General features: G+C 58.3%; 3 protein-coding genes across 5 annotated transcripts; 2 read left to right on the forward strand and 1 right to left on the reverse strand.

The window, feature by feature from the left end:
* Positions 1-1,530: 1,530 nt before the first annotated feature.
* On the reverse strand, positions 1,531-22,043 carry NECAB3 (N-terminal EF-hand calcium binding protein 3). 3 transcript variants are annotated; one of them, XM_043479579.1, is made up of 13 exons: positions 21,763-22,041; positions 19,775-19,799; positions 18,106-18,214; positions 17,124-17,149; positions 16,853-16,950; positions 4,617-4,753; positions 4,224-4,342; positions 4,022-4,101; positions 3,881-3,934; positions 3,257-3,369; positions 3,008-3,085; positions 2,433-2,524; positions 1,531-2,353 (listed from the first exon to the last, which is right to left on the reverse strand). In XM_043479579.1, exons 1-13 carry the CDS (start codon positions 22,000-22,002, stop codon positions 2,325-2,327), a joined length of 1,200 nt encoding a protein of 399 aa, XP_043335514.1. In that variant the 5' UTR covers positions 22,003-22,041; the 3' UTR covers positions 1,531-2,324. The 3 variants fall into 3 exon arrangements, with proteins under 3 accessions (XP_043335514.1, XP_043335515.1, XP_043335513.1); XM_043479580.1 differs by lacking the exon at positions 2,433-2,524 and having other exon boundaries at positions 21,763-22,043; XM_043479578.1 differs by lacking the exons at positions 19,775-19,799; positions 21,763-22,041 and adding an exon at positions 19,429-19,750 and having other exon boundaries at positions 3,881-4,101.
* On the forward strand, positions 9,732-11,356 carry C10H20orf144 (chromosome 10 C20orf144 homolog). The gene is made up of 2 exons (XM_043479581.1): positions 9,732-9,959; positions 10,875-11,356. Exons 1-2 carry the CDS (start codon positions 9,831-9,833, stop codon positions 11,298-11,300), a joined length of 555 nt encoding a protein of 184 aa, XP_043335516.1. The 5' UTR covers positions 9,732-9,830; the 3' UTR covers positions 11,301-11,356.
* Positions 14,504-15,643, forward strand: ACTL10 (actin like 10). Its single transcript, XM_043479591.1, has one exon. It carries the CDS (start codon positions 14,504-14,506, stop codon positions 15,641-15,643), a length of 1,140 nt encoding a protein of 379 aa, XP_043335526.1.
* Positions 22,044-22,234: the final 191 nt, after the last annotated feature.

Genomic DNA, 22,234 nt, shown 5'->3' on the forward strand with positions numbered 1-22,234 from the left:
CCTGCTGCCTTGGTCTGGAACATTCTCCCTGCCTGTCTACCCCTCACCTCTGGAGACCCTCTCTCTTCTTTCACAGCTCTCACCCAACATCACCACTTCCAAGCGGCCTTCTCAGACCCTGCAGGACTGACCCTCCCCCTTCTGAACGTCAGCCAGGGAGGAAGGATGCAGCCCATCTTTTTTTTTTTTTTAAATAAAAGTGTTAACTTCAGAACTCCATCACAGGATGAAGCAGGCACCCACTTGACAGATGTCAGCCTGAGCTGAAGAATTTCAGCATCTTTGTTCAGAGGCAACGGGAAGTTTTTTAGGGTTGAGGGTTTGCTGTTGGTGCTGTTTTCATAGAGGAAACGGAAGGAATCAGAACCAGGCAGACAGCCGGATTACTTCCTCCTAGATGGGCTTCTCTAACAAGACGACCCTGACCCTCCTCCAGCCACCCAGACCTGAGTGACTCAGGTGCTGGCAGCACTTTCTAGGAACTGCCAGGAGTCCAGAAGTGTGGTAGCCTACTGGCCAGGGGCCCCCAGAGACCCCTGTGCTGGTTCCTGGCCTGGGCAGCTGGGCCAGTGGGAGCAGCTGTCTGTCCCTGCAAGTCTGAACACCTACAGGGATCCGCGGGGAGAAACCTCCCACCCTAGAGCACCTATCCTGAGCCGGCACCGTCCGAGCTGCCTTCCTGGCCGTGCCCCAGAGCCCAGCCACGACTGGCACCAGCAGGGCAGCCAGGTGCCTTGGTGAAATGGCCCTCAGCGCACTGGCCAGCCGCTCCTTAAAGCCTACCGCAGCTTCTGCAAGATGCAGCGCTTTCGAGGCCCTGCTGCCTCCTTGCCTTGGCTTTGACCTCAGCCCACCTCTGGGCTCCCTTCCGTTCAGTGAGGCAAGCTCTCCCCGCTCTCAGAGCCTCAACTTGTCCATTTCTTCTGCCTAAACGCTCCTGACCCCACACCCTCCAGACCAGGTCAAGGGGCCAGCCTGTGCTCTTGTGCAGCCGTGTGCCTCCCTGCTAGGGCCCACGACCTGGGGAGCCCTCTCCCACCCGCCTTCTTGTCAGTCAGCTCCCTCCATGCCCCCAGTCCCTTCCCTCAGGAAGGCTCGAAGGAGGTCCAGTAGCTGGGAGGACGGACTCATCCAGTATCCTCCCGGAACTGCCCTCTGGCGCTGTCAGGCAGCAGGGCTGGTGACAAGTCCAGCTGGGAAGGGCAGGGGAGGTTCTATCTGGGGACAGGTCTTCTCATAGGGGTCAGCCATGCTCTTTGGGCCCTGAGAGGGCTCTGTGGTCTGCCCCCACCTTCATACCACACCTTGCTGGTAAAGGAAGGGGGTGAAGCTAGAACCCCCAGGATTTTAGAGGAGTTTTGGCAGAGCCCATGTCCACTCTCCTTTCCCAGGAAAGACTTCAGAACCAGGCTTTGTGGAGTGAGAAGGTCCTGAATTGAGGGAACCTGGATTGGCCATGATTAAGTTCCCACTATCCACAGGCACGGGGACCAGGAGTTCTTGCTGAGAGAGAGAGAATGGAAGCGATGCCAGAGGTGACCACTGCCTTTATTGCCTCTGGGCTGGGGTTCAGAGGTATCTGGGGGCAGCAGGTGACTCTGGGCCCAAATTATTGCTACCTAGCAAGGTCACCCTGGGGCTTCCCATAGTGCCCTGACTATGGGTGGGAATGAGCATGCAAATAATATGCAAATAACATGCAAACCAATCCAGGATCCTCCGGAGGGCTCTGGTGCAGCCACAGGTGCTGAAATCGTCAGGAGCCTGCCGGCCCAGGAAGAGGGTGGGGCCCCCCACGTCCTTTGCCCACACGGCAGACTGATCCAGCCCAGTCTTGGGGATCGAGGTTGGGGGCAGGGGGTGGAGGACAGTTCCTGAGCATCAGCCCTGGCCCTGCGTCTGGCTGCGGAAGAGCAGAAGCCTGGTCCCAAGACAGCAAGAAGAAAGCAGGCACCCACTAGGTAGCCAGACAGCCCAAGGCCAACTCAGAGAGGGAAGGGACCTGCCCTGGTCACACAGCAAGGCAGGGGCAGAGGGGACCAGAATCCAGGCCTCCTGAGGCCAGACAAATACCAGAGTATCTCAGAGGCCGAAGCTATAAGCAATAAAACACACTGTTAAAGAAAGAAAGAGGAAGGAAGCAGCCCAGTCTCTGATCCCTGGGCTGTGAGACTCTCCACCAGCTGGCTCTGGGAGGCTGAGAGCCGGGCCCCAATTACGGAGGTGGCAGCGTCCTGGTCTTGAGCTGAGTGGAGCTGACCAGTCCGGAAGCTCCAGGAGGAGGCAGGCAGGGCTCTGGAGTCCTTGGTTTGTGCAGATCAGGCTCAGTTATTATTCATAATCCACCAGGAGGCTGCGGGCCAGAGGTTGGGAGTCAGAGGCCATCCAGGTGCCCACTGCCCTTCCCCAGAGGGTTGGCGGCCACCGCCCACCTGGGAAGAACACAGTGGTGAGGGTGTCTGGAGCCCGCAGATGGTCAATGAGGATGCGCTGGAAGGCCTTACTGCAGGCGGACTGCTGGTGCCTGGGGAGGGCCGCAGAGTGGACCAAGGCCGGAGCTGGTCCCCAGTGACCAGGACCACATGGTTAAAAGCTCCCCACTCCCGCCCGGTCCTGCTGCCTGGTTTCAGATCTCAGTCCTTCCTCATAGTGGCTCTGAGCCTCAGTTTTCTCCTCCGTGAAATGGGGATGCAGTGTCCACATCACTGATACCATGAGGATTACATGCAGTCACACACAAGGCACGTGTCATGGGGTGTGGCACGGTGGGAGCTGTGCATGTTCACCGCGCACCTACCTGGCACTGTGTTCAGTTCTTTACATCTCATCTCGTAAGGGTGACAAGAGAATGGATTTAGCATCGCTCCCATTTTGAGAAGGAGGCCACTGGGGCTCAGAGGGGTTAGGTAACTCTCCTGACGTCACAGAGCCAGTGACTAGGAGATGATTTGAACCCAGATTTGGTTCACTCGAGGTCCCACAATAAATGTCAGACCACCACTCCTACCTTCTCCAGGAGGCCTCGTCCTGCCAGAACTCATACAGGGTGAAGGAAGCCTTGTCCAGCATCTTCTGGGCAGACACACTGCAGGGCCAAAGAGACGGCCAGGCCAGGCCAGGCCTGGGCTGCCACCACCCCTGCCCACCTCACCAGGGGTGTCTAAGGAGAGCCCTGGCCCAGGACACCCAGCCCAGCCTTCCTCCCTGCCCGCCCACCCCCCGACCTTGGCTGGCCAGCACCCAGCTGAGGACTCACTGCAGGCAGTGGCTCTGGGACCCCGTGAAGTCCACGTAGCAGCACAGGGCGTGGCGGAAGTCCTGCAGGGCTTCCTCAGCCACCTGCACCTGCCTCTGGGCCACAAGGATGTGCTGGCAAGAGAAGCAGCCTGGTCAGCTGGGGCAGGGCAGGGCAGCGGGTGAGGGCCTGCTGTGGCCTTCAGGAGGGCCCTGCCCTTCTTGGCCTGCACCAGACCCAGCCAGCCCTGAGGTCAGGCTCCTGCCCCCAGGCGGCCCCCAGCATTCCTGGCTCCATCCTCCTCCTCCTGTTGCCAAGGTTACTGCCTCGCTCCAGCCACTGGCCGGTTCTCCTGCAGCACCGCACGGCTTCCGACCGCCCCCTTCAGCTTCTGTCCACACTGCTGCACACACACCCAGCCTTCAGAACTGTAGGCAAGGGACGCTGATGCCCATGGAGGGACAGAAGCAGAGTCACGAAGCAACGACCAGAACCCCACACCCGCCCGCCAGGCCCGGGGAACAAAGGCTGGGCCAAGCCTGGAGAAGGGGGTGTATCAACAAGACACAGTAGCTACGTGAACCTCCTCACTTCACGGCCCCCTCCCGGCCCCATGCCAGCTGTCTGCCCCTCTCCCAGACTCACCGAGCTGGGCCCCTTGGTCAGCTCCTCTTCGTGCAGGGGTTCCAGCCGGGGGGCCTGTGAGGGATGCAGTGCATGGGCCAGGCCCCCAGTGTGGGCCTGGCTTGTGCGGGTTCCAGACAGTTCCCCCGGCACCGCGCTCACCTTGCACTCCAGCTGGTCGATGAGCTCCTGGAGGCGGTTGATCTGGAGCCGCCACTGCATCTCAGCCTCGGAGCTCTGCCCTGGGGGGCGGGCACGGGCCCCTCAGGCTGGGGGCTTCTCAGGATGAGTTGAGGGCGGGTGGAGGAGCAAACGCTGGGGCCCCCGGGGGATGCCATGCCCTCCCACCCCGCTGCAGACACACCTGTGTTGGAGGAGCCAGGAGACCAGGTGGACGATCGACTGACACTCCGCAGGGCCCTGCGCCCTGCCCGCCGGCTGCCTCGGGGCCGGCTCGGCACCTCCACCCTCTCTTCATCTGACCTGAGGGGAGTGGAGGGTCAGTCCACTGCTCCCAGACCCATGGGACCAAGCACTGGGGCCCCAGAACAGGCCTGGCCCCAAGCTTCAGGATATTGAGGTCCAGCTGCAAAGCCAGCCACGCCGTCTCGCCCTCTCCGACCTCCCTGCCTAAGAACAACAATTTGCGCTCTGGGATGCCAGAACTGTAGAATGTGATGGAAGCTGAGGGACCTGACACGCGGAGATAACAGACATTCATGAACTGGACCCGCAGATGGCCGAGCACCTCACGTACCGCGGGCCATGGGCCTGGGCCTCCAAAGTGTCTGACGCCCCCTCCAGCGAGCTCTGCAGGGCCTGGAGCTGGCTCACCGTCTCCCGCAGTAGGAAGCGTGTCACAAACTGGTCCACCTTGGAGGCCCGCTCATACTCCTGGGGAAGAGGGGGGCATGGTTGGCATTTCCCGGCTCCAAGTATGTATTTCTGAATGGGGAGCTGCCCCCTGTGCCCCACCCCCTGCCCATCAGAGCACCAGTGGCAGCGCAAAGAGCAGACGGCCTGCAGACTTGGCATAAACAGGACGACACCGAGACCCTGGGGGCCGAGCAAACCCCAGACCCCGTCCTTGTCTGGGCCCGGCCTCTCACTGGGAGGGATGAGGCCAACAGCGAGAAGCGTGTCCCATTCTCTGGGCCTCAAGGCCCCTTCCCTGTTGCGGCCACCACTTTCAGCCAGTAAGGCCCCGGATATAGCTAGACTGTGTGTGGGTGGGGACTGGGGCAGGGCAATTTTGACACGTGAGGCAAAATGATGGTGTGATATGGCCCCATACTCACCAGCTGGCCCCAAACTCACAATCTTGGCATTCATCCATTCATTCAATCACTCATCCACGCACCCCACATTTACTGAGCACTTCTTACTAGCAGCTGTAGGTAGAGGACAGCGGGTCACGTACCCCAGCGCTGAGCCCTGTCTACACTGCCATCTCCCCCAGCCTTTGCCAAGAGAGGCAGAGAAAAGGAGGCTGACCGTTGCCAGGCCCTGTGCTGCCCACTCAGAATGCCCAGACTCCCCAACTACCTTCATCTCCTTGTGCCTCAGTTTCCTCACCTATAAAACGGGGCTGGTAACAGCCGTCTCACTGAGCTGCTAAGAGGCTCCAATGAGTTATTTCCCACATAGGGCTCAGCCTACTATCTGGTACCTAAGTTCTCAATAAAGAACCGCTGTCACGGGACTTCCCTGGTGGTCCAGAGATTAAGACGCCGTGCTCCCAGTGCAGGGGGCCCGGGGAACTAAGATCCCATATGCCACACTGCCATTGTTTCTGGTCAAACATAATACAAGAAACCTGCCCACTTGTACATCTAACAGTCATAGATTTCCTGAGGATCTCCTCACCAACACCTCCCTCAGCCCCATACACACACTCGGTCCAGGGTGGGAATCCCAGGCAGCTGAGGTGCCCCCACCCCAAGGGGCCTCAGAGGCATCACACGTCGAGGGCTTCGTCTCCTGCCCATGACCCGCCTCAGTTCCGCCATCAGACGGGCAGAGACAGAGTGGCTACTGCTGAGACCTCTCATTCTCACACAGGCCAGTGCTTTCTCCAAGCCACTGGACTTCCTGGCCATTTTTTGAGCTTCCTGAAATCCGTCCAATATATTCCCTTTCTAGTGCTTAAGGTGACTGATCAGTTTCTGTTGCTTACAAAGAACCTGGCTGACACTAGCACCCATTATGTGCCAGGCCCTGTTTCCAAGCAGTTTCATTTTAATCCTCATAGTAATTTACGGGAACCATCACTGACCCCATTTTGCATATGAGAAGACTGAGGCCTACAGAAGTGGATTATCTTGGCCAAGGTCACACAACGAGTGTCAGAGTCAGAATGCAAACCCAGGTCACAGAAATTCCTCTCTCCTCACCAGGAAGCCTTTTCATACCATTCACGGGGTTCCCAAAGTGAGAATTCTAGAGCGGTTTGCCCTTCTCTTCTCCAATGGACCGTGTTTTGTCACAGTTTCATTGAGTTACGCAAGCCCCTTTGCCATAGCAAGGCTGTGATCCATGTGATCATTTTAGTTAGCTTTCTGTGATTGTGGTTTTCGCCCTGGAGGCTGTGGGACTGTAGCTCCTGCTCCTTCTGCCTGCCCTCTTATGGATGAGGATAAGAAGCTTGTGCAAGCTTCCTGCTGGGAGGGACTGGCTGCGGGGAAAACTGGGTCTTGCTCTGCAGGGCAGAGCCAAGCTCAGTAAATCTTGACTCCAGTTGTCTGCTGATGGGTGGGGCTCTGCTTCCCTCCCTGTTGTTTCTCCTGAGGTGACCCAGTCCTGGAGTCTGTGGGCTCTATGGTGGAGCTATTGGCAACCTCCAAGATGAATTATGCCAACACGCGCCTCCCAGGACTGTTCCTGTCAGTGCCCCTGTCCGTGTGGCAGGCTACTGTCAACCCACGTCTCCAAAGGAGACCCTCAAACATTTGCAAGCAAATCTGGCTCAATCTCTGGTGGGGTCGCTGCTCCTTTCCTCTGGGTCCTGGTGTACATGGTTTTGGTTGGCCCTCCAAGAGTCTTTGTTTCCCCCAGGCCTGTGGAAGTTCTGTAATCAAATCCCACTGGCCTTCAAAGTCAGATTCCCTAGGGATTCTTAGTCCCTTTCCCAGATCCCCAGGTTGGGAAGTCTGATGTGGGGCCTAGAACCTTTGCAGCAGTGCAAGAACTTCTTGGCATTATTGTTCTCCAATTTGTGGGTCACCCACCAGGCAGTATGGGATTTGATTTTAACATGATTGTGCCCCTCCTTTTGTCTTGTTTCGTCTTCTTTGTCCCTCGACATGGGGTATCCTTTTCTTGGTGGGTTCCAGAATCTTCCTGCCGATGATTGTTCAACAGCTAGTTGTGATTTTGCTATTTTCACAGAAGATGAGCACATGTCCCTCTATTCCATCATCTTGTTTTTGCCCAAGTTTTGGGTTGTGGATTTTTTTTTTTAAGCCCACAGTCCCCTCACGTAGAGACTGTCATACCACCAGTCTGCCGCCACGTCCGCCTTCAGCACCCGTGTGCCCCTTCCTCAGCTGCAGGATGAAGCAGGGGTTGGCTCTCTCAGTGATCCGCAGCACGCTGGCCAGCAGCACCTCTTCTGGGTTGACCCACATGGTCCCTGGCGCGGCAATGGAGGTACAAACAGGGTGGCAGGTTGGGTCCAGCACACACCCTCGGACACTCGCCAGCACATGCGAGACTGCCCACCTGCCAGCCTGCGAGGTGTGGCGAGGGGAGAGTGACTTCACCAGGGGGCGGCCCCCTGCAGGCAGCCAGGCAGGATGCCGGGGCCTCAAGTAGCATCTTCACCATGGCACCACCGCCTCCCGAGTGCCCGTGGCCACAGACTCCCCAGGCCCTTCACCCTGCAACCGGCAGAAGTGAAAGACAAAGGAAAAAGGGAAAGATAAACCCAACTGAATGCAGAGTTCCAGAGAATATCAAGCAGAGATAAGAAAGCCTTCTTAAATGAACAGCGCAAAGAAAGAGGAAAACAATAGAATGGTAAAGACTAGAGATCTCTTCAAGAAAACTGGAGATACCAAGGGAACATTTCATGCAAAGATGGGCACAATAAAGGATAGAAATGGCAAAGACCTAACAAGATATTAAGAAGTGGCAAGAATACACAGAAGAACTATCCATAAAGGGTCTTAATGACCTGGATAGCCACGATAGTGTGGTCACTCACCTAGAGCCAGACATCCTGGAGTGTGAAGTCAAGTGGGCCTTAGGAAGCATTAATACAAACAAAGCTTGTGGAGGTGATGGAATTCCAGCTGAGCTATTTCAAATCCTAAAAGATGATGCTGTTAAAGAGCTGCTGCACTCAACATGCCAGCAAATTTGTAAAACTCGGCAGTGGTCACAGGACTGGAAGAGGTCCAGTTTTCATTCCAATCCCAAAGAAAGGCAATGCCAAAGAATGTTCAGACTACCATACAATTGCACTCATTTCACGAGCTAGCAAAGTAATGCTCAAAACCCTTCAAGCTAGACTTCAACAGTACATGAGCCGAGAACTTCCAGACGCTGGATTTAGAAAAGGCAGAGGAACCAGAGATCAAATTGCCAACATCTGTTGGGTCATAGAAAAACTAAGAGAATTCCAGAAAAAGTTCTGCTTCATTGAAGATGCTAAAGCCTTTGACTGTGTGGATCACAACAAACTGTGGAAAATTCTTAAAGAGACAGGAATCCAGACCACCTTACCTATCTCTTGAGAAACCTGTATGCAGGTCAAGAAGCAACAGTTAGAATCAGACATGGAATAACAGACTGGTTCAAAATGGGAAAAGGAATACAAGGCTGTATATTATCATCCTGCTTATTTAACTTATATACAGAATATGTCATGTGAAATGCTGGACTGGATGACTCACAAGCTGGAATCAAGATTGCCAGAAGAAATATCAATAACCTCAGATATGCAGATGATACCAATCTAATGGCAGAAAGTGAAGAAGAACTAAAGAGCCTCTTGATGAGGGTGAAAGAGGAGTGTGAAAAAGCTGGCTTAAAACTCAACATTCAAAAAACTAAGATCATGGCATCTGGTCCCATCACTTTATGGCAAGTAGTTGGGGAAACAGTGGAAACAGTGACAGATTTTATTTTCTTGGGTTCCAAAATCACTCTGGACAGTAACCGCAGCCATGAAATTAAAAGATGCTTGCCCCTTGGAAGAAAAGCTATGACCACATAGACAGCACATTAAAAATGAGAGACATCACTTTGCCGACAAAGGTCTGTATAGACAAAGCTATGGTTTTTTCCACTACTCATGTATAAATGTGAGTTGGACCATAAAGAAGGCTGAGCACCAAAGAACTAATGCTTAGAACTGTGGTGCTGGAGAAGACTCTTGAGAGTCCCTTGGACAGCAAGGAGATCAAACCAGTCCATCCTAAAGAAAATCAACCCTGAATATTCATTGGAACAACAGATGCTGAAGCTCCAATACTTTGGCCACCTGATTCGAAGAACTTACTCATTGGAAAAGACCCTGATGCTGGGAAAGACTGAAGGCAGGAGGAGAAGGTGGCGACAGAGGATGAGATGGTTGGATGGCATCACCGACTAGATGGATGTGAGTTTGAGCAAGCTCTGGGAGATAGTGATAGACAGGGGAGCCTGGTGCGCTGCAGTCCATGGAGCTGCAAAGAGTCGGACACAACTGAGTGACTGAACACCACCACCACTAACCACCTTACAAGCCTCACTAATCTTTAGCCCAGTTTTACACCAAGAAACCAAAGCCAGAAGTCACAGACAGAGTAAATGGAGTCAAGATTCATCTGTGGGTTCTGGCAGGAGCAGCTCGGAGCCTGGAGCTGATGAGGTCAACCCATGAGGTCACAATGTGGTCCTTGGGACAGAGCCAGGGCGGGGGGCCCCCAGCCAGAGGGCAGGGCAGAGGCAGCATGGGCTGGGGTCCCCAGTGGTGACCAGCCCTGCCATGGGAAACAACAGTTCCCACAAGAGAACCAAAGTGCCCAAGCAGGCCCGCAAAGAGAAGCCACCTGACATGGACAAGGCCCAGCGCAAACGGCAGTTCTTCAACCACCTCAAGTGGAAGAAGCCCACTGTGAGTCCAGGGAGCAAAGGGCAGGTGGGGTTTGGCAGACCTGGACAGGTGGGCAGGAGCGGATGCTGGGGGTCTAGGTCACGTAGGGCATGGAAAGGGTTGCATGTGTGTGCTAAGCAGCTTCAGTTGTGTCCGACTGGTTGCAACCCCATGGACTGTAGCCCACTGGGCTCCTCTGACCATGGGATTTCTTTCCAACCCAGGGATGGAACCTACATCTCATCTGTCTCCTGCATTGGCAGGCGGGTTCTTTACCATTAACGCCGCCAGGGAAGCCCCTATGGAAGGCATTAGAGAACCCCTGTTGTGGCTGAGGGTCTCAGGAACCCACGTGGGTGTGGATTGGGTCCTAATAACCCAGAAGGGAGAGCAGGTATCCCAGAAACCAGGAGGTGGATGAGACTTGGAGCCTAGGAGGGTGTGCAGGAGATGTTTCTCCCAACCCGGGACAGATGGGTGGAAGTCTCGGCATGGTGAATCAGCCCTAGCGGCTGCCACTGAGGCTCCCTTATCCCCAACGCCCCCACCTCCACTTTCCATTCCCCAGCTTCAAAACGTGTTACTTTCCCCTCTCTTCAACTAGGCATGAGGCCCTGGGTCGGGACCGGGGTGGGTGAAGAGTCCCAGCATCAAGGCTGGAAGGGCAGACAGGGGAATCTCATAAACTTGATTGGAGTCAGGTGTCAGGAAGTCAGCCTGGGGTGGGTGAGGGTTTCCAGGGGGGGAAGCAGGGGTCTTGGGAGATGGAGCAGGGTGCCTGCCTCCCCCACCTCCCCCTATCCAGGCTGGGAGGACAGCGGGCACCCTGGAAACAAGAGAGGGCAGGCTTCTGGGAGACAGGACCCGGGTGGGTGAGGATCCTCGGGAGGCAGGCGGGCGGAGCTCGTTCCCCTCACGCCCCTGCCCCACCCCCAGACCAAGATCGTGCTGCTCTTCCCCCTGGACAAGCGGCAGCAACTAGCCGAGGCAACGGCGGGGCCCAGAGCGCGGCCCGAGCGGGCGAGCGAGGCTGCGGCGGACACCCCCGCGGGGCCCCCGGCGGCGGCACCCATGTTGCGAGGAGCTGGCGACGGCGGTGAGCGGCGCGAGAGCGCGCGCGCAAGAGAGATGAAGAAGATCCTCGTCCTGCTGCTGCTGCTGGACGCGCGGCTGCAGGAGGAGGGACGCCGCGCGGCGGGCGGCCCCGGGGGCGGGGCCGGCGCGGGGGGCGGAGCCAAGGCGGTGCAGGGCTGGCAGCGGCTCTACGCGCGCCTGCTGACCGAGAGCGAGACCGACTGCGAGGCCGAGGCCGCCGAGGAGCAGCCGCGCAAGCGGCGCCGCTGCCCCCGCCCGCGGCCCTGAGTGCCTGGCCCGGACCTCCCGGACCCTGGTCCAGTCCAATAAAGAGCGCATAGCAACGCTGGCGTCTGTAGCCCGGTCTGAAGCGTCGGGGCGTGGAGACGGGGTGGGGGAAACTGAGGCCCAGAGCAAGACAGGGAAGAACAAGCGAATAGGGGGGCGGAGGGGTAGAGCCATGGCCGTGGCCTGGGGCCAAGGCTGGTTTTGCTTTCTCCTTTCTTCTGACCCAAGTGTCAGAACCGCTGTGCCTCACTGGAGAGGGGGCACCCTACCACAGTGGAGGGAGGGTTCTCCTCTCCCTGCGACTCCTGGCCGGGGTCAGATCCCGCCACCAGGGCTGCAGATCCGACGGAAGAGAGCTTGGGCAAAGTCAGGCTTGGCCACGCTAGGAGGAGGAGGGGCCTGCTTCCAGCAGAGGCCATGCAAGTCCAAGAGTCTCCAGCACTCAACAATTCTTTCCTAACTGAGGGAAAGTCCCAGGCAAAAAGCCACCACCGTGGGGAAGAACTGAGAAAGTCCAAGGTCAGCATAGTTTGAACCTTAGACTCACATCCTGCCTGTGAGAGCACCCAGGAGGAGAGACTGGGGTCCCTGGTCCTCTGACCCCTCAATCCTACCCCACTGTGCTTGATGACCCCCAAGGCACCTCAGTCACCGTCTCCCCACCTACCCCACCCCATCCTCTTCCCCACACTGCAGCCAAAGAGGCTTCTTCCAAAGCACTTATCTGTAGGGCAGTTCACACTTCTGCTCATAAGCTCACACTGGCTCTCCAGTGCCCAGACCTATTATTGGAATGTACAGGCCCAGATGCCCAGCCTCAGTCTTCCCCTCTGGGGTGTCTCAGTGACTTCCACTCTCACTCCTGCTCTGGTCATACTGTCACTTGTGGTCTTCGATTCAAGGCTCACCTCCCTAGTTCATCCACAAGAGGCCTGGCACACTTTCTGTGGGCAGGACCCGGCTGCTTCTCACGCTCCTGGGTCCCAAACCCAGCGCCAGACCCTAGTCATTCTTGTCCACTCCAGCCCTGCCGAACCTGCAGCCTGCTTTCCGCTGGCGACCAATCTCAAAATGCCCCTTTGCGGGGGGTGGGGGGGTGCGATGCAGAGGGGTGAAGGTCCCAGCTCACTAAAACCACAGGTACGACTAACTTCTCCTGAAGGTACACTTTTGTCAGTGTCAACACCACATTGCCTGCATCAGGCTGGAGGTCGCAGTACCCGTCACCCCTCCCCCACTGCCATGTGAGAACTGACCCGTTCCTACCATCCACATGGCTGCAATCAAGGTAACCACGTTCTTCAATGTGGCCACATCTCCTGGCATAAGCAACTGGCCCAAGCCCGGTCCTCTCAGTTCCTTCCCGGGGTCTGTAATTCAGGAACTCTTGTTCAGTCGCTCAGTCATGTCTGACTCTTTGCAACCCCATGGACTGCAGCATGCCAGGCTTCCCTGTCCTTCACTATCTCCTGGAGTTTGCTCAAACTCACGTCCATTGAGCCAAGGATGCCATCCAACCATCTCACCCTCTGTTGTCCCCTCCTCCACCTCAGGAACTGTAGGAGACAATGTTTTCTTTGGGAACATGCACAGGCTGAAGCCAGTCTTGAGAAGAATATAAACACAATGCAGAGCCCAATGCACCTCTTGGGTCCCCCACAGCCCGGCAGCCAGACCCTGCTTCCAGTATTTTCCTAAAGCCTGTTTTCACTCTTGCCTTTAGCATATATAAAACATACAAGGCTCTTGTGATAAAATCCATACTTTAGCTTAAGCTCACCTGAATAGGTCTTCAACTTGCAACCATAATTGTCCTAAAGAGAGAAAAAAGACTGCAGAGACATGACGTGGCCTGTTTCCTGTGTGTGTGTGGGGGGGGGGGGGAGGGGGCGGGATGACTGCTTTTTGGAGGAGGTAACTGAGCCCAGGGTGAGATTCGGACTCACTCAGTACACAGTGAAGGCAGCCTCAGAATTGAGTCACAAACTCAGGTCCACGTTTGTAAGCCCCTGAAGGTAGGATCCCTTTGTGGGCTACCGGGGCCCTTGAAAGCTAAGCTCAAAGAGATCTTCAGGGTGGCTGGAGATCCGTGATTAAGAGCTTTCTCTTCAGCGTTGAGAGGAGAGAGGCTGCACGTTTGTCCAGAGCTCATCAAAGTGGTTTGGGGGAAGCAGTTAAATTGGCTGTGCTGGCCCCAGGTAGCTCAGTGGTAAAGTATCCGCCTGAGAATGCTGGAGACTGAGATGCAGGTTCAATCCCTGGGTTGGGAAGATCCCCTGGATAAGGAAATGGCAACCCACTCCAGTATTCTTCCACGGAAAATTCCATGGACACAAGGGCTTGGCAGGCTACAGTCCATGAGGTCGCAAAGAGCCTGACACGACTGAGCATAAACGCTGAGCACAGCTGGGTGGCTGAGGCCACATCCCTGGGTGTCAAAATCATTACCAGTGGCCCTGTCCCCGGAGACAGGCTGGGTCTGGGCGTTTTCATCTGGGTAGAGGCTATAGAAGCACAGCAGATGCTGAGAACTGAGGTCACAATGAATCCAATCCAAGTTCTTTTCCTTGTTTCTTTGACCAACCCCTCCCACCTCCACTAGGAACCACAGTACTTTGGTCATGCCCAGTTGAGAAGTGCCAGGAGACCGCTGGAGGCTCAAGGGTCGGGCTGGACTCCTGGGTCCCCAAGGGGAACAGATGTCTGGATAATATTGCCACAAAGGCCTTTTATTCCCAGAGGTGCTCCTGAAGGCTTCTCAATCTCTTCAAGGACTTGGCCCGCCCTTCTCATCATCCATCTAAGCAAGAGTTTAGGGGGGCGGAGCCGCACCGCTGAGGAGGGTCCTCAGAGAGAGGGTGGGGCCTTGAGCCGGAAGAGGGGGAAGACGGCCCGAGGCGGCCAGGGCCCAGCTAGGGAGGAACCTGACTCTTGAACCAGAAGGCCGGGCCTCAGGCCCAGGGGCGGAGCCAAGTCAAGGGCTGAAGAGACCTCTACTCAGGCCAGAAGAGTGGGACCTCGGGACCTGAGGGCGCGGCCCAAGAACTGAGCCCAGAAAGGCGGGGGACGTGGGCCCGGGAGGTAGAGCTGCGAGCTAAAAGGCGGGCCTTCATCGAGGCCAGCTGAGACGCGGTTCTCAGGCCGAGGGCGGGTCCGAGCCTTCGGGGGCCGAGGTTTTGACTGCAGGGCTTGCCGGCCCGAAGATGGCTTCGCTGGCCAATAGTCGCCGGGTCCGCCGGCTGTCCTCGTTGGGCCACGTCGCGGTGGTCGTGGACCAGGGTTCCGGCTTCACCAAGGCGGGCTTCGCGGGAGAGGAGCAGCCACGCCTGGTACTCAAGAGCTCCAGCCTGGTGCCCAGCTGGGACCGGCCGGTGCTGCCCGGCGCGCCGGGCTGTGAGCTGGCAGGCGGCGTGGCGCGGGCACACCCCATCAAGCACGGCGTGGTGGTGGACTGGGAAGCGCTGGAGGGGCTGTGGGAACGCCTGCTGGTGGGCGGCCTGCGGGTGTGCCCGGAGGAGTGGCCCGTGCTCGTCAGCGACTCCCCGTCGGCGCCGCCCGTGGGCCGCGAAAGGGTGGCCGAGCTGCTGTTCGAGGCCCTGGCAGTGCCCGCGTGCCACCTGGCCAGCACCGCCTTGTTGGCGCTCTGCTCCGTGGGCGCGTTCAGCGGGCTGGCCTTGGAGGCGGGCGCGGGCGTGTGCCACGCCACGCCCGTCTATGCGGGCCACTCGTGGCACAAGGCCACCTTCCGGCTGGATGTGGCTGGCAGCACCCTGTCGCGCTACCTGCGGGACCTGCTGGTGGCAGCAGGCCCTGATCACCGACTGCAGGCCCTGCCCCACAAGGTCATCACACAGCTCAAGAAGCGCTGCTGCTACGTGTCGCTAGACTTTGAGGGTGACCTCTGTAATCCTGCCCGCCAGCACCCAGTCAGTTTCTACTTAGGCAGTGGGTGCTCTGTCTGCCTTGGCAGCGAGCGCTTCTGCTGCCCAGAACCCCTCTTCCAGCCGGGTCTGCTAGGCCAGGCTGAGCCGGGACTGCCCATCCTGGCCTTCCGGGCACTGCAGAGGGTGCCCGCGACACTACGGACACGGCTGGCCAACACCGTGGTGCTGGCCGGTGGCTCCACGCTTTTCCCTGGCTTCCCTGAGCGCCTGGAGCTGGAGCTGGAGGCCCAATGCCGTGGGACACTGCAGCCGCGCCTGGTGGCCAAGCCTGGGCGCGGGACAGCGGTGTGGACGGGCGGCTCCATGGTCGCCTCGCTGCGCACCTTCCAGTGCCCCTGGATGACCCGGGCCATGTACCAGGAATGTGGCTCCAGGCTGGTGCACGAAGTGTTCCACTGAGTCCTGCTGGACTGGAACGGGTGGTGCCACAAGGGGGCGCGGCAGAGGCAGACGCTCGGCAGGCTGAACTGCAGCTGTCAGAGGCATTGAGTGCCAGATAAAAACCTCAGTGATTACAGCTTGCAGAGTCGTGTGGTGATGGGTACCTTCTACCCCTTTCTGGGCCAGGAGGGGGTGGTCAGGAACCCTGGGGCTCTTACTTTGAGCTGCGGTGTGAATCCCCGCGAACCAGTGCCAGTTCAGAGAATGTCAGTATAGCTGCCCACCCCCAGGCCCTGTTTCCATGGCAACAAGGAAGGTGCTGCCCCTACTGGTGTCCAGGCCACAGATACGGAAGTCATCATAGCATACCAACCTCTCATCATGTAGCATTCAGATACCCATCCCGTGCCAGGCCCCAAAGGGTGACCCTTGGAAAAGCTACTAGACCCTATGTGAAAGCAACCAGAAGGGGAAGCCCTGTCCTCAGCTCATTGTTAACTCACAGAGAGCCTCAGTTTCCCCTTCTGTAAAAATGAGGTCAGGCACAATCCCAAGCCTGCTCACTGCTCCCTCCTCGCCCCCTCATTCAGAGCTATGGGACAAAGAGAGGTGGAGACATCTCTTACAAGGAACACAGAAAGGGAAGGGTGCTTTCAGTGTTTAAAAATACCATCCAAGGGCCTGGAGCCCTGGCTGTGAGCACTGTTTCTGCTGTGCGCACATGTCCATAATATACACAAACACATGGGTGCACACATGCCTGTCTACTCACGCATGTCCTCGGGCTGTCCCCCACCCCCCCACCAAGCTCTACACACCAGCGTGGGCCTGTGGATGTGTGTGAGCATGCCCTACCCCCAACCCATCCCTGCTGGGAGCTGGGCTTGATACACCAAAACAATCAGGTCTGGTCAGTAATAAAAGCAGCAGCAGCTCCAGATATGAAGTGGCTATTATGAGCCAGGCAGAGAGCAAGACAGACAAAACTCCCTGCCTTCATTCTCCTTTAATTGTCACAATGAATGTCTGGAGGTAGGTTCTATTAATATGCCCAGTTTACAGATGAGGAAACTGAGACCCAGAGAGGTAAAGATGCACAGCCAGAAAGTGGAAGCCAGGCCTCTAGCCCCACAGCCCTAAGTCCGATGATGGAGGCTCCCACAGCACAGCAGACACCCCCAGCCCTCATCCTGCCACCCCCCTGCAACGATCAGCCCCTCCACTCACCAGCTTGGTGGTGTCCATGGCAGTGAGCACAGCACAGTTGAGCGACTCCAGTGCCGCCAGCACAGGCCGGTAGACGCCCAGGTGTTCAGAGAAGTAGTCTGAGGGCAGAGGAGATACTCAAAGGTTCCTGGGGTGCATCCCCCCATTTAAAACCTAGAATTCTCCAGCAGCCAACCAGGCCTTATACCCTGAGCCCAGCCCAGCCTGCTCCATCAGAACACCAGCGACACCCACCTGCCCGGGAGACAAGCACCCCCATGGGCCTACTTACCACACAGTTTCTCCGTTTCCAAATTGCTGCAGGGAAAAGAGAAGGTGTCCTTCAGACCCTCCTGGTAAACTATGACTGACTTTGAAGCCAGCGGTCCTTTCCTCTCCCTGCCCAGCTCAGCCTGACACAGAGGCAACTTCTGACTCCACCCCACATTAAGCTGCTCAGTGGACAGAGATGGGGTACTACCAGCCCACCAAACAGTGTCTAAGGAGAAAAATTCAGCCCCTCTCTCAACCTCCAAGGGGATTTCAGGCTGGGGGAGACAGATGTGAACACAGGCCAGAGAGGAGTGGTTAGAGCTGGGAAGGAGAAGTCAGGTCTGTGGAAGCGCAGAAAAGGCATGGAGTATCTGTAGGTCAGGGAGGGCTTTCTGGAAGAGAGGCTCCCTAAGCTAGGCTTTGAAGGACGAGGAATTTGACTGGTGTATCTGGTGATGGTGAGGTAGCAGCAGTGCAGACAAAGGTCTGGCCCAAGCCTCAGAAAATGGGAGGGCATGGGAGCCTAGAATTTCTTCCAAGGAGGGGGGAGGAGGGGGAAGTGAGAGGGAGGGATAGCTGTGCACACATGTGCACCCACGTGAGGAAGCGGGAGAAGGCAAGCAAATTCGTACGAAGGCCTGGAGATGTGGGAGCACCTGCATCCATGGGTGGGAGCAGGCAGGGCCCAGCTGTCCCCAGGCATCCGCTGGTCGCTCAGCGGGAAGCAGGAGTGGGGGGGGGCACCTGTGGGCTGAACCATAGGTGGTGACTCAGGCCTGGCTATTTTGGGGTCCCAGCTGGAAGCAGTGTGATGGGCAGGGCTGGAGCCAGGGAAGGGGTAGGTAGGCGGGTAAAGCTGGCACTTAGCCCTGGCACTCCTTTCCCCGTGCCCTCCCCCCCATCCTCCATAAGGAACCCAAGCAAGCAGGGGACACAGTGGGGTAGGGACAACCTGGGCTCACATCTACACGCGGCGTGTGCACCCCAACCCCCATACTCACTCAGCGGGATGCCCGTCAACACCACTGAACAGCTCTCGCAGCTCCCCAGGGCTGAGAACCCCATCAGCAAAGTAATTCTGGAATTCTTCAAATGAGAGCTTCCCATCATCTGGGGGGGTGGGGGTGGGCACAGGGCACAGAGTCGGTATCTCTGAGCCCTGGCTGCACCCCTGCCACCCGATGGAGGCCCCCTGAAGGCTTTGCAGCATCTCATAACCACCCAGCCAAGTGAGATGGGACTCTGGGCTGGAAGGGAGGCCTGGCCATTGGGGACCAAAGGGTTGGGGCCCCCAGAGGTGCCCACTTCAAGCAACAGGGCCCACTCTGCAGGCGCCCAAGGGACAAAGCAGTCCATATGTGGCACTCAGCAGGGACTCAATGTTTGCCAAATGGAGAAATAAATGAACAACAGCCTGGGGCACAGTCAGATCATGGCAGGGCCTAGATGTCACTTGGAGGAACTGGGTCTCTGGGGCTGGGTCTCTGCCCACGTGGCTCCCGGGTGCAGGGGACCTCCGTGCTCTGGACCCAGGCCCTTCACAGAGAAGCCGCAGGGAGTCAGATGTGATCTTCCTAAGAGTAGGGCCCCAGTAAGAAGCAGCAGACTGGCTCAGGAGGGAAAGACCTCCCCATCACAGAGGCTGCTTTCCCATCACAGAAGCTGCCTCCCCATCACAAAGGCTAAGAGCATAAGAGCACTGGCCAGAGGCACCGGGTATTCGGCCTGTGAGGTCTCTAAGCACATGGGGTGGGAGAGTGGAGCTGGGGAGGGCCTGAGCCTCCCTCCCCAGATGAAATGCTGTGATCCAAATGAGACCACGTGCCCTGATCAACTGGCTGAGACAAATTTGAGGAGACCCAGGGAGAAGAGGTAAGGGGTGGGGACCCATCCTCTCTCAAGGAGGCCAGGTGAAGGTGAGGTCAAAGCTGACGGGTGGTCTCCACTCAGACCCCCCACTGGCCCATCAGGGCACCGTGGGCTGTTCTGAGTCATCTGTGGGCAGCAACCTGCCTGCAAGGTCCCCTGATGGCTCCCGCTTTAGCTTTCCAGATTTTGCCAGGCCAGCATCTGAGACTGCCCAGGATTCAGGGCATCAGGGGAGCTGACTCCCTGGACCTAGCTCTGTCCTGCCCACGCCCTCCCTGCATCCAGCTGGTTGGTAATATGGAAAGTTACTGAGCTCTCTAAGAATCTATGATAAAATCCCCCACGGCCCTGGCTCCGTGACCACACCCTTCCAAGCCCCTCACAGAGGGAGCCTGGAACCAGGCATCGCATAGACCCGGGTTTCAAGGCCCAGCACCTCCAGCAGCCTGCTGTACCTCTCTGGGCCTCGGCTCCTTTGTCTGTGAAATGGGGTGAAGACTTCGGCGGTGGTGAGGAAAACAGGAGGTCATCTACAGGAAGTACCCTCCCACCAGGCCAGGACACTGCGTGAAAGTCAGCCCCCACCTCCAGCCTCTGGCTAAACCACATTTCCTCCACTCTCCCTCCTGCCAAACTGGATACAAAACAGAAACTTCCTACAAGAAGGACACCCGGGTTGATTCTTCTGATTTGGATCCTCTCAAGATTTCTCTCCATTCTCAACTGTGCTCCAAACCCTCCCCGGAGCCTCCCTGATGTCCCTTAACCCCCAGCATGGGACTCAGCGGAAGCCACACTCACCATTCTTGTCTGCTCGGCGGAAAACCTAGAGGACAAAAGGGCAGGGGTGGGAGCTGGGAGCCGGGAGGCCAGAGCCCCACCCCCCCAAACCCACAGAGCCCCAGCTGGATGGCCTGCCCCCTGCATCTCCCTTCCTCCTGCCCAGCTCGGCCCTCCAGGGCCTTTTCCAACAAGGGGAAGAGCGCACAGCGGGCCCCATGGCTTGCTCCCTTCTCCCGCAGGGCCTGGTCTTGTGGGGGGTGCTCCAAGCTGGCTCTCTGCACCTTCACCTCCCACACCCCCAAGTCAATCCGGAGTTCTCTCTGATGCATCAGCCCTTGGAACGGTCCCAGCTTGAGGCAGGTGGGGAGACGGGCCAAGATGCGGCTGGAAGATCCCAGGCACCCATCCCAGACCTGAACCCCAACTCTGCTGTGTGGCTATGGTTCGTCCCAGACTCTGCCCACTCCTGGCTGTTTCTCTGTCAGCTTCTTGAGACCCTGCCATGCAGGCGGTGGCTAGCCCTTCCTTTGTGGGTGCCTGTTTACTCAGTAGCATACCGGGGAACAGCCCAGGGTTAACCCTTCCAGGGCCGACTCAGTACGACGGTCCTGGGCAGGCCCGTGTGTGTATGTATGTGTTGTATGTGCAGGGGGAGTAAGAGGCACAGAAAGCAAGGGTGGACAGATGGTATTTATGGAGAAACAGACAGGAAGGACAACAGAAGTAGCAAAAGTGGAGTCCAGACATGGTCCCTGTCTCCCCTAGGGACTAGAGACTCCCTGGTCACCCAAAACAACCCAGCAAAGAGGGCACCAGGTCTGGCAAGGAGGGGCAGGCCAAAGCCTGGACAGAGAGCCCTGGTCAGCTCCAGATTCTGAGTGCCCCTCCCCTCGGGCTGCTTTCTCGGAGATGAATGCACTCCCTGGCCTGAAGCCTGACTCTCAGAAGGCTGCCACCGGCTCACTCGGGGTCACAGAGCCACCCAGGGTGCCTGGCCAGGACAGACAGACATGCTGGGGGTGGGGTGGGGGGCTGAGGGAGGGGGAGGGGTTCTAAGCTGTGAACACAGAGTACACGGAGGGCCACACCCTAGGGCGCCCCTGCCTCCGTGTGTGAGCCGGAACGTATCCTCACCCCTCCAGGCCTTGGTTTTTCCATCTGGGAAATGGAAGGGTCAGGTCCCTTCCAGCTGAGAGGGCTCTGGCCAAGGTGCTGAGTCACTAGGGGCAGTGGGGAGGGGGCAGAACAGCCTCTCCCACCCCAAAGGGGCCTCGGGAGTGGGGACGCAAGAGGAACAGGACAGGCTGCGCACAGGGGTGAAAGGTGGGGAAGGGGTGCAGGTGAGTGACCCCGGCTGGGCCAGGGTGCTGCAGGGCCACCTGCCAGGCAAGGGGAGGGTGTACAGACCACAGAGGGTGAGTGTGGGCAGCGCCGACCAACTCTGGGATCCCACAGCCCTTGGGTGGGATCTGAGGAGGTCGGGGGTTAGCACAGGTCAGGAGTCAGGGGTGGGGGGCGGGGAGCGGCTGCTTCCTCTCCCAGGCCCCCTTGCCTGGGTCAGCCCAGCCTGGGGCTGCCAGAGAGGGGCACCGTGGCCACTCCCGTGACCAAGAGTTGACAGCCTCCACCCGGCCAGACACATACACGGGGTGGTTTGGGGTTGGGGGGGCCGCGGGGGCAGCGACACTGAACCAGAGGCAAGGAGAGATAAGCAGAGAAAGAGTGAGAGGCAGAACATGGGACACAAAGGCAGCGAGATAAAGATAAGGGAGACACACGGAAACAGAGGACAAGAGAGAAATCGTGAGAGAGAGAGACCCAGAGGCCGAGGCAGAGCCCCCAGCAAACCTGGAGGGAGACACATGGACATAGGGACGGGGAAAATCAGAATGAGCGAGGGCATGGAGAGACAGTGTGAGGCAGTCCAGAGAGACCGAGAGCGACCCCGCGAGACTGACCACCCCCAGGACCACAGCGCCGGCACCCCCGGCCCGCTCCCCACTCACGTCCTGGAAGAGCGCGTGTCCGGCGGGCCCGGCGGCGGGCGAGGGCGCGGGCGCGGGGGGTCGCGGGGGCTCGGGCGCGGGCGGCCGGATCAGGCACACGGTGAGCAGCCCCGCGCACGCCATGGCGCCGCCACCCGCTTGGCTCCGGCTCGGCTGCGGCTTCGGGCTCTGGACGCCGCCGCTGCCGCCGCCGCCGCCGCCGCGGACTTGGGGGGACGCGCAGGGGGGGCGCCCGCCCATCGGCGCCGGCGCGGAGGCTGAGGGCCCCGCCCCCTGCAGCTCCGCCCCCGCCGGGCGGGCCCCCGAGGCCCCCCTCCCCGCCCAGCCCCGGCCAGCGCCAGAGCGCGGCCCTCCGCCCGCCCGCCTCCAGGGCCTCAGCTTCACCGTCTGGCAAAGGGGAGCAAACTCCAGCCTTTAAGGCGGCAAGAGCCACGCAATGCAGAACCCCAACATAATGCACCTGTGCGACTCC

The sequence above is a fragment of the Cervus canadensis genome, chromosome 10 (genome assembly GCF_019320065.1).
Source record: "Cervus canadensis isolate Bull #8, Minnesota chromosome 10, ASM1932006v1, whole genome shotgun sequence".
Classification (NCBI taxonomy): Eukaryota; Metazoa; Chordata; class Mammalia; order Artiodactyla; family Cervidae; genus Cervus; species Cervus canadensis.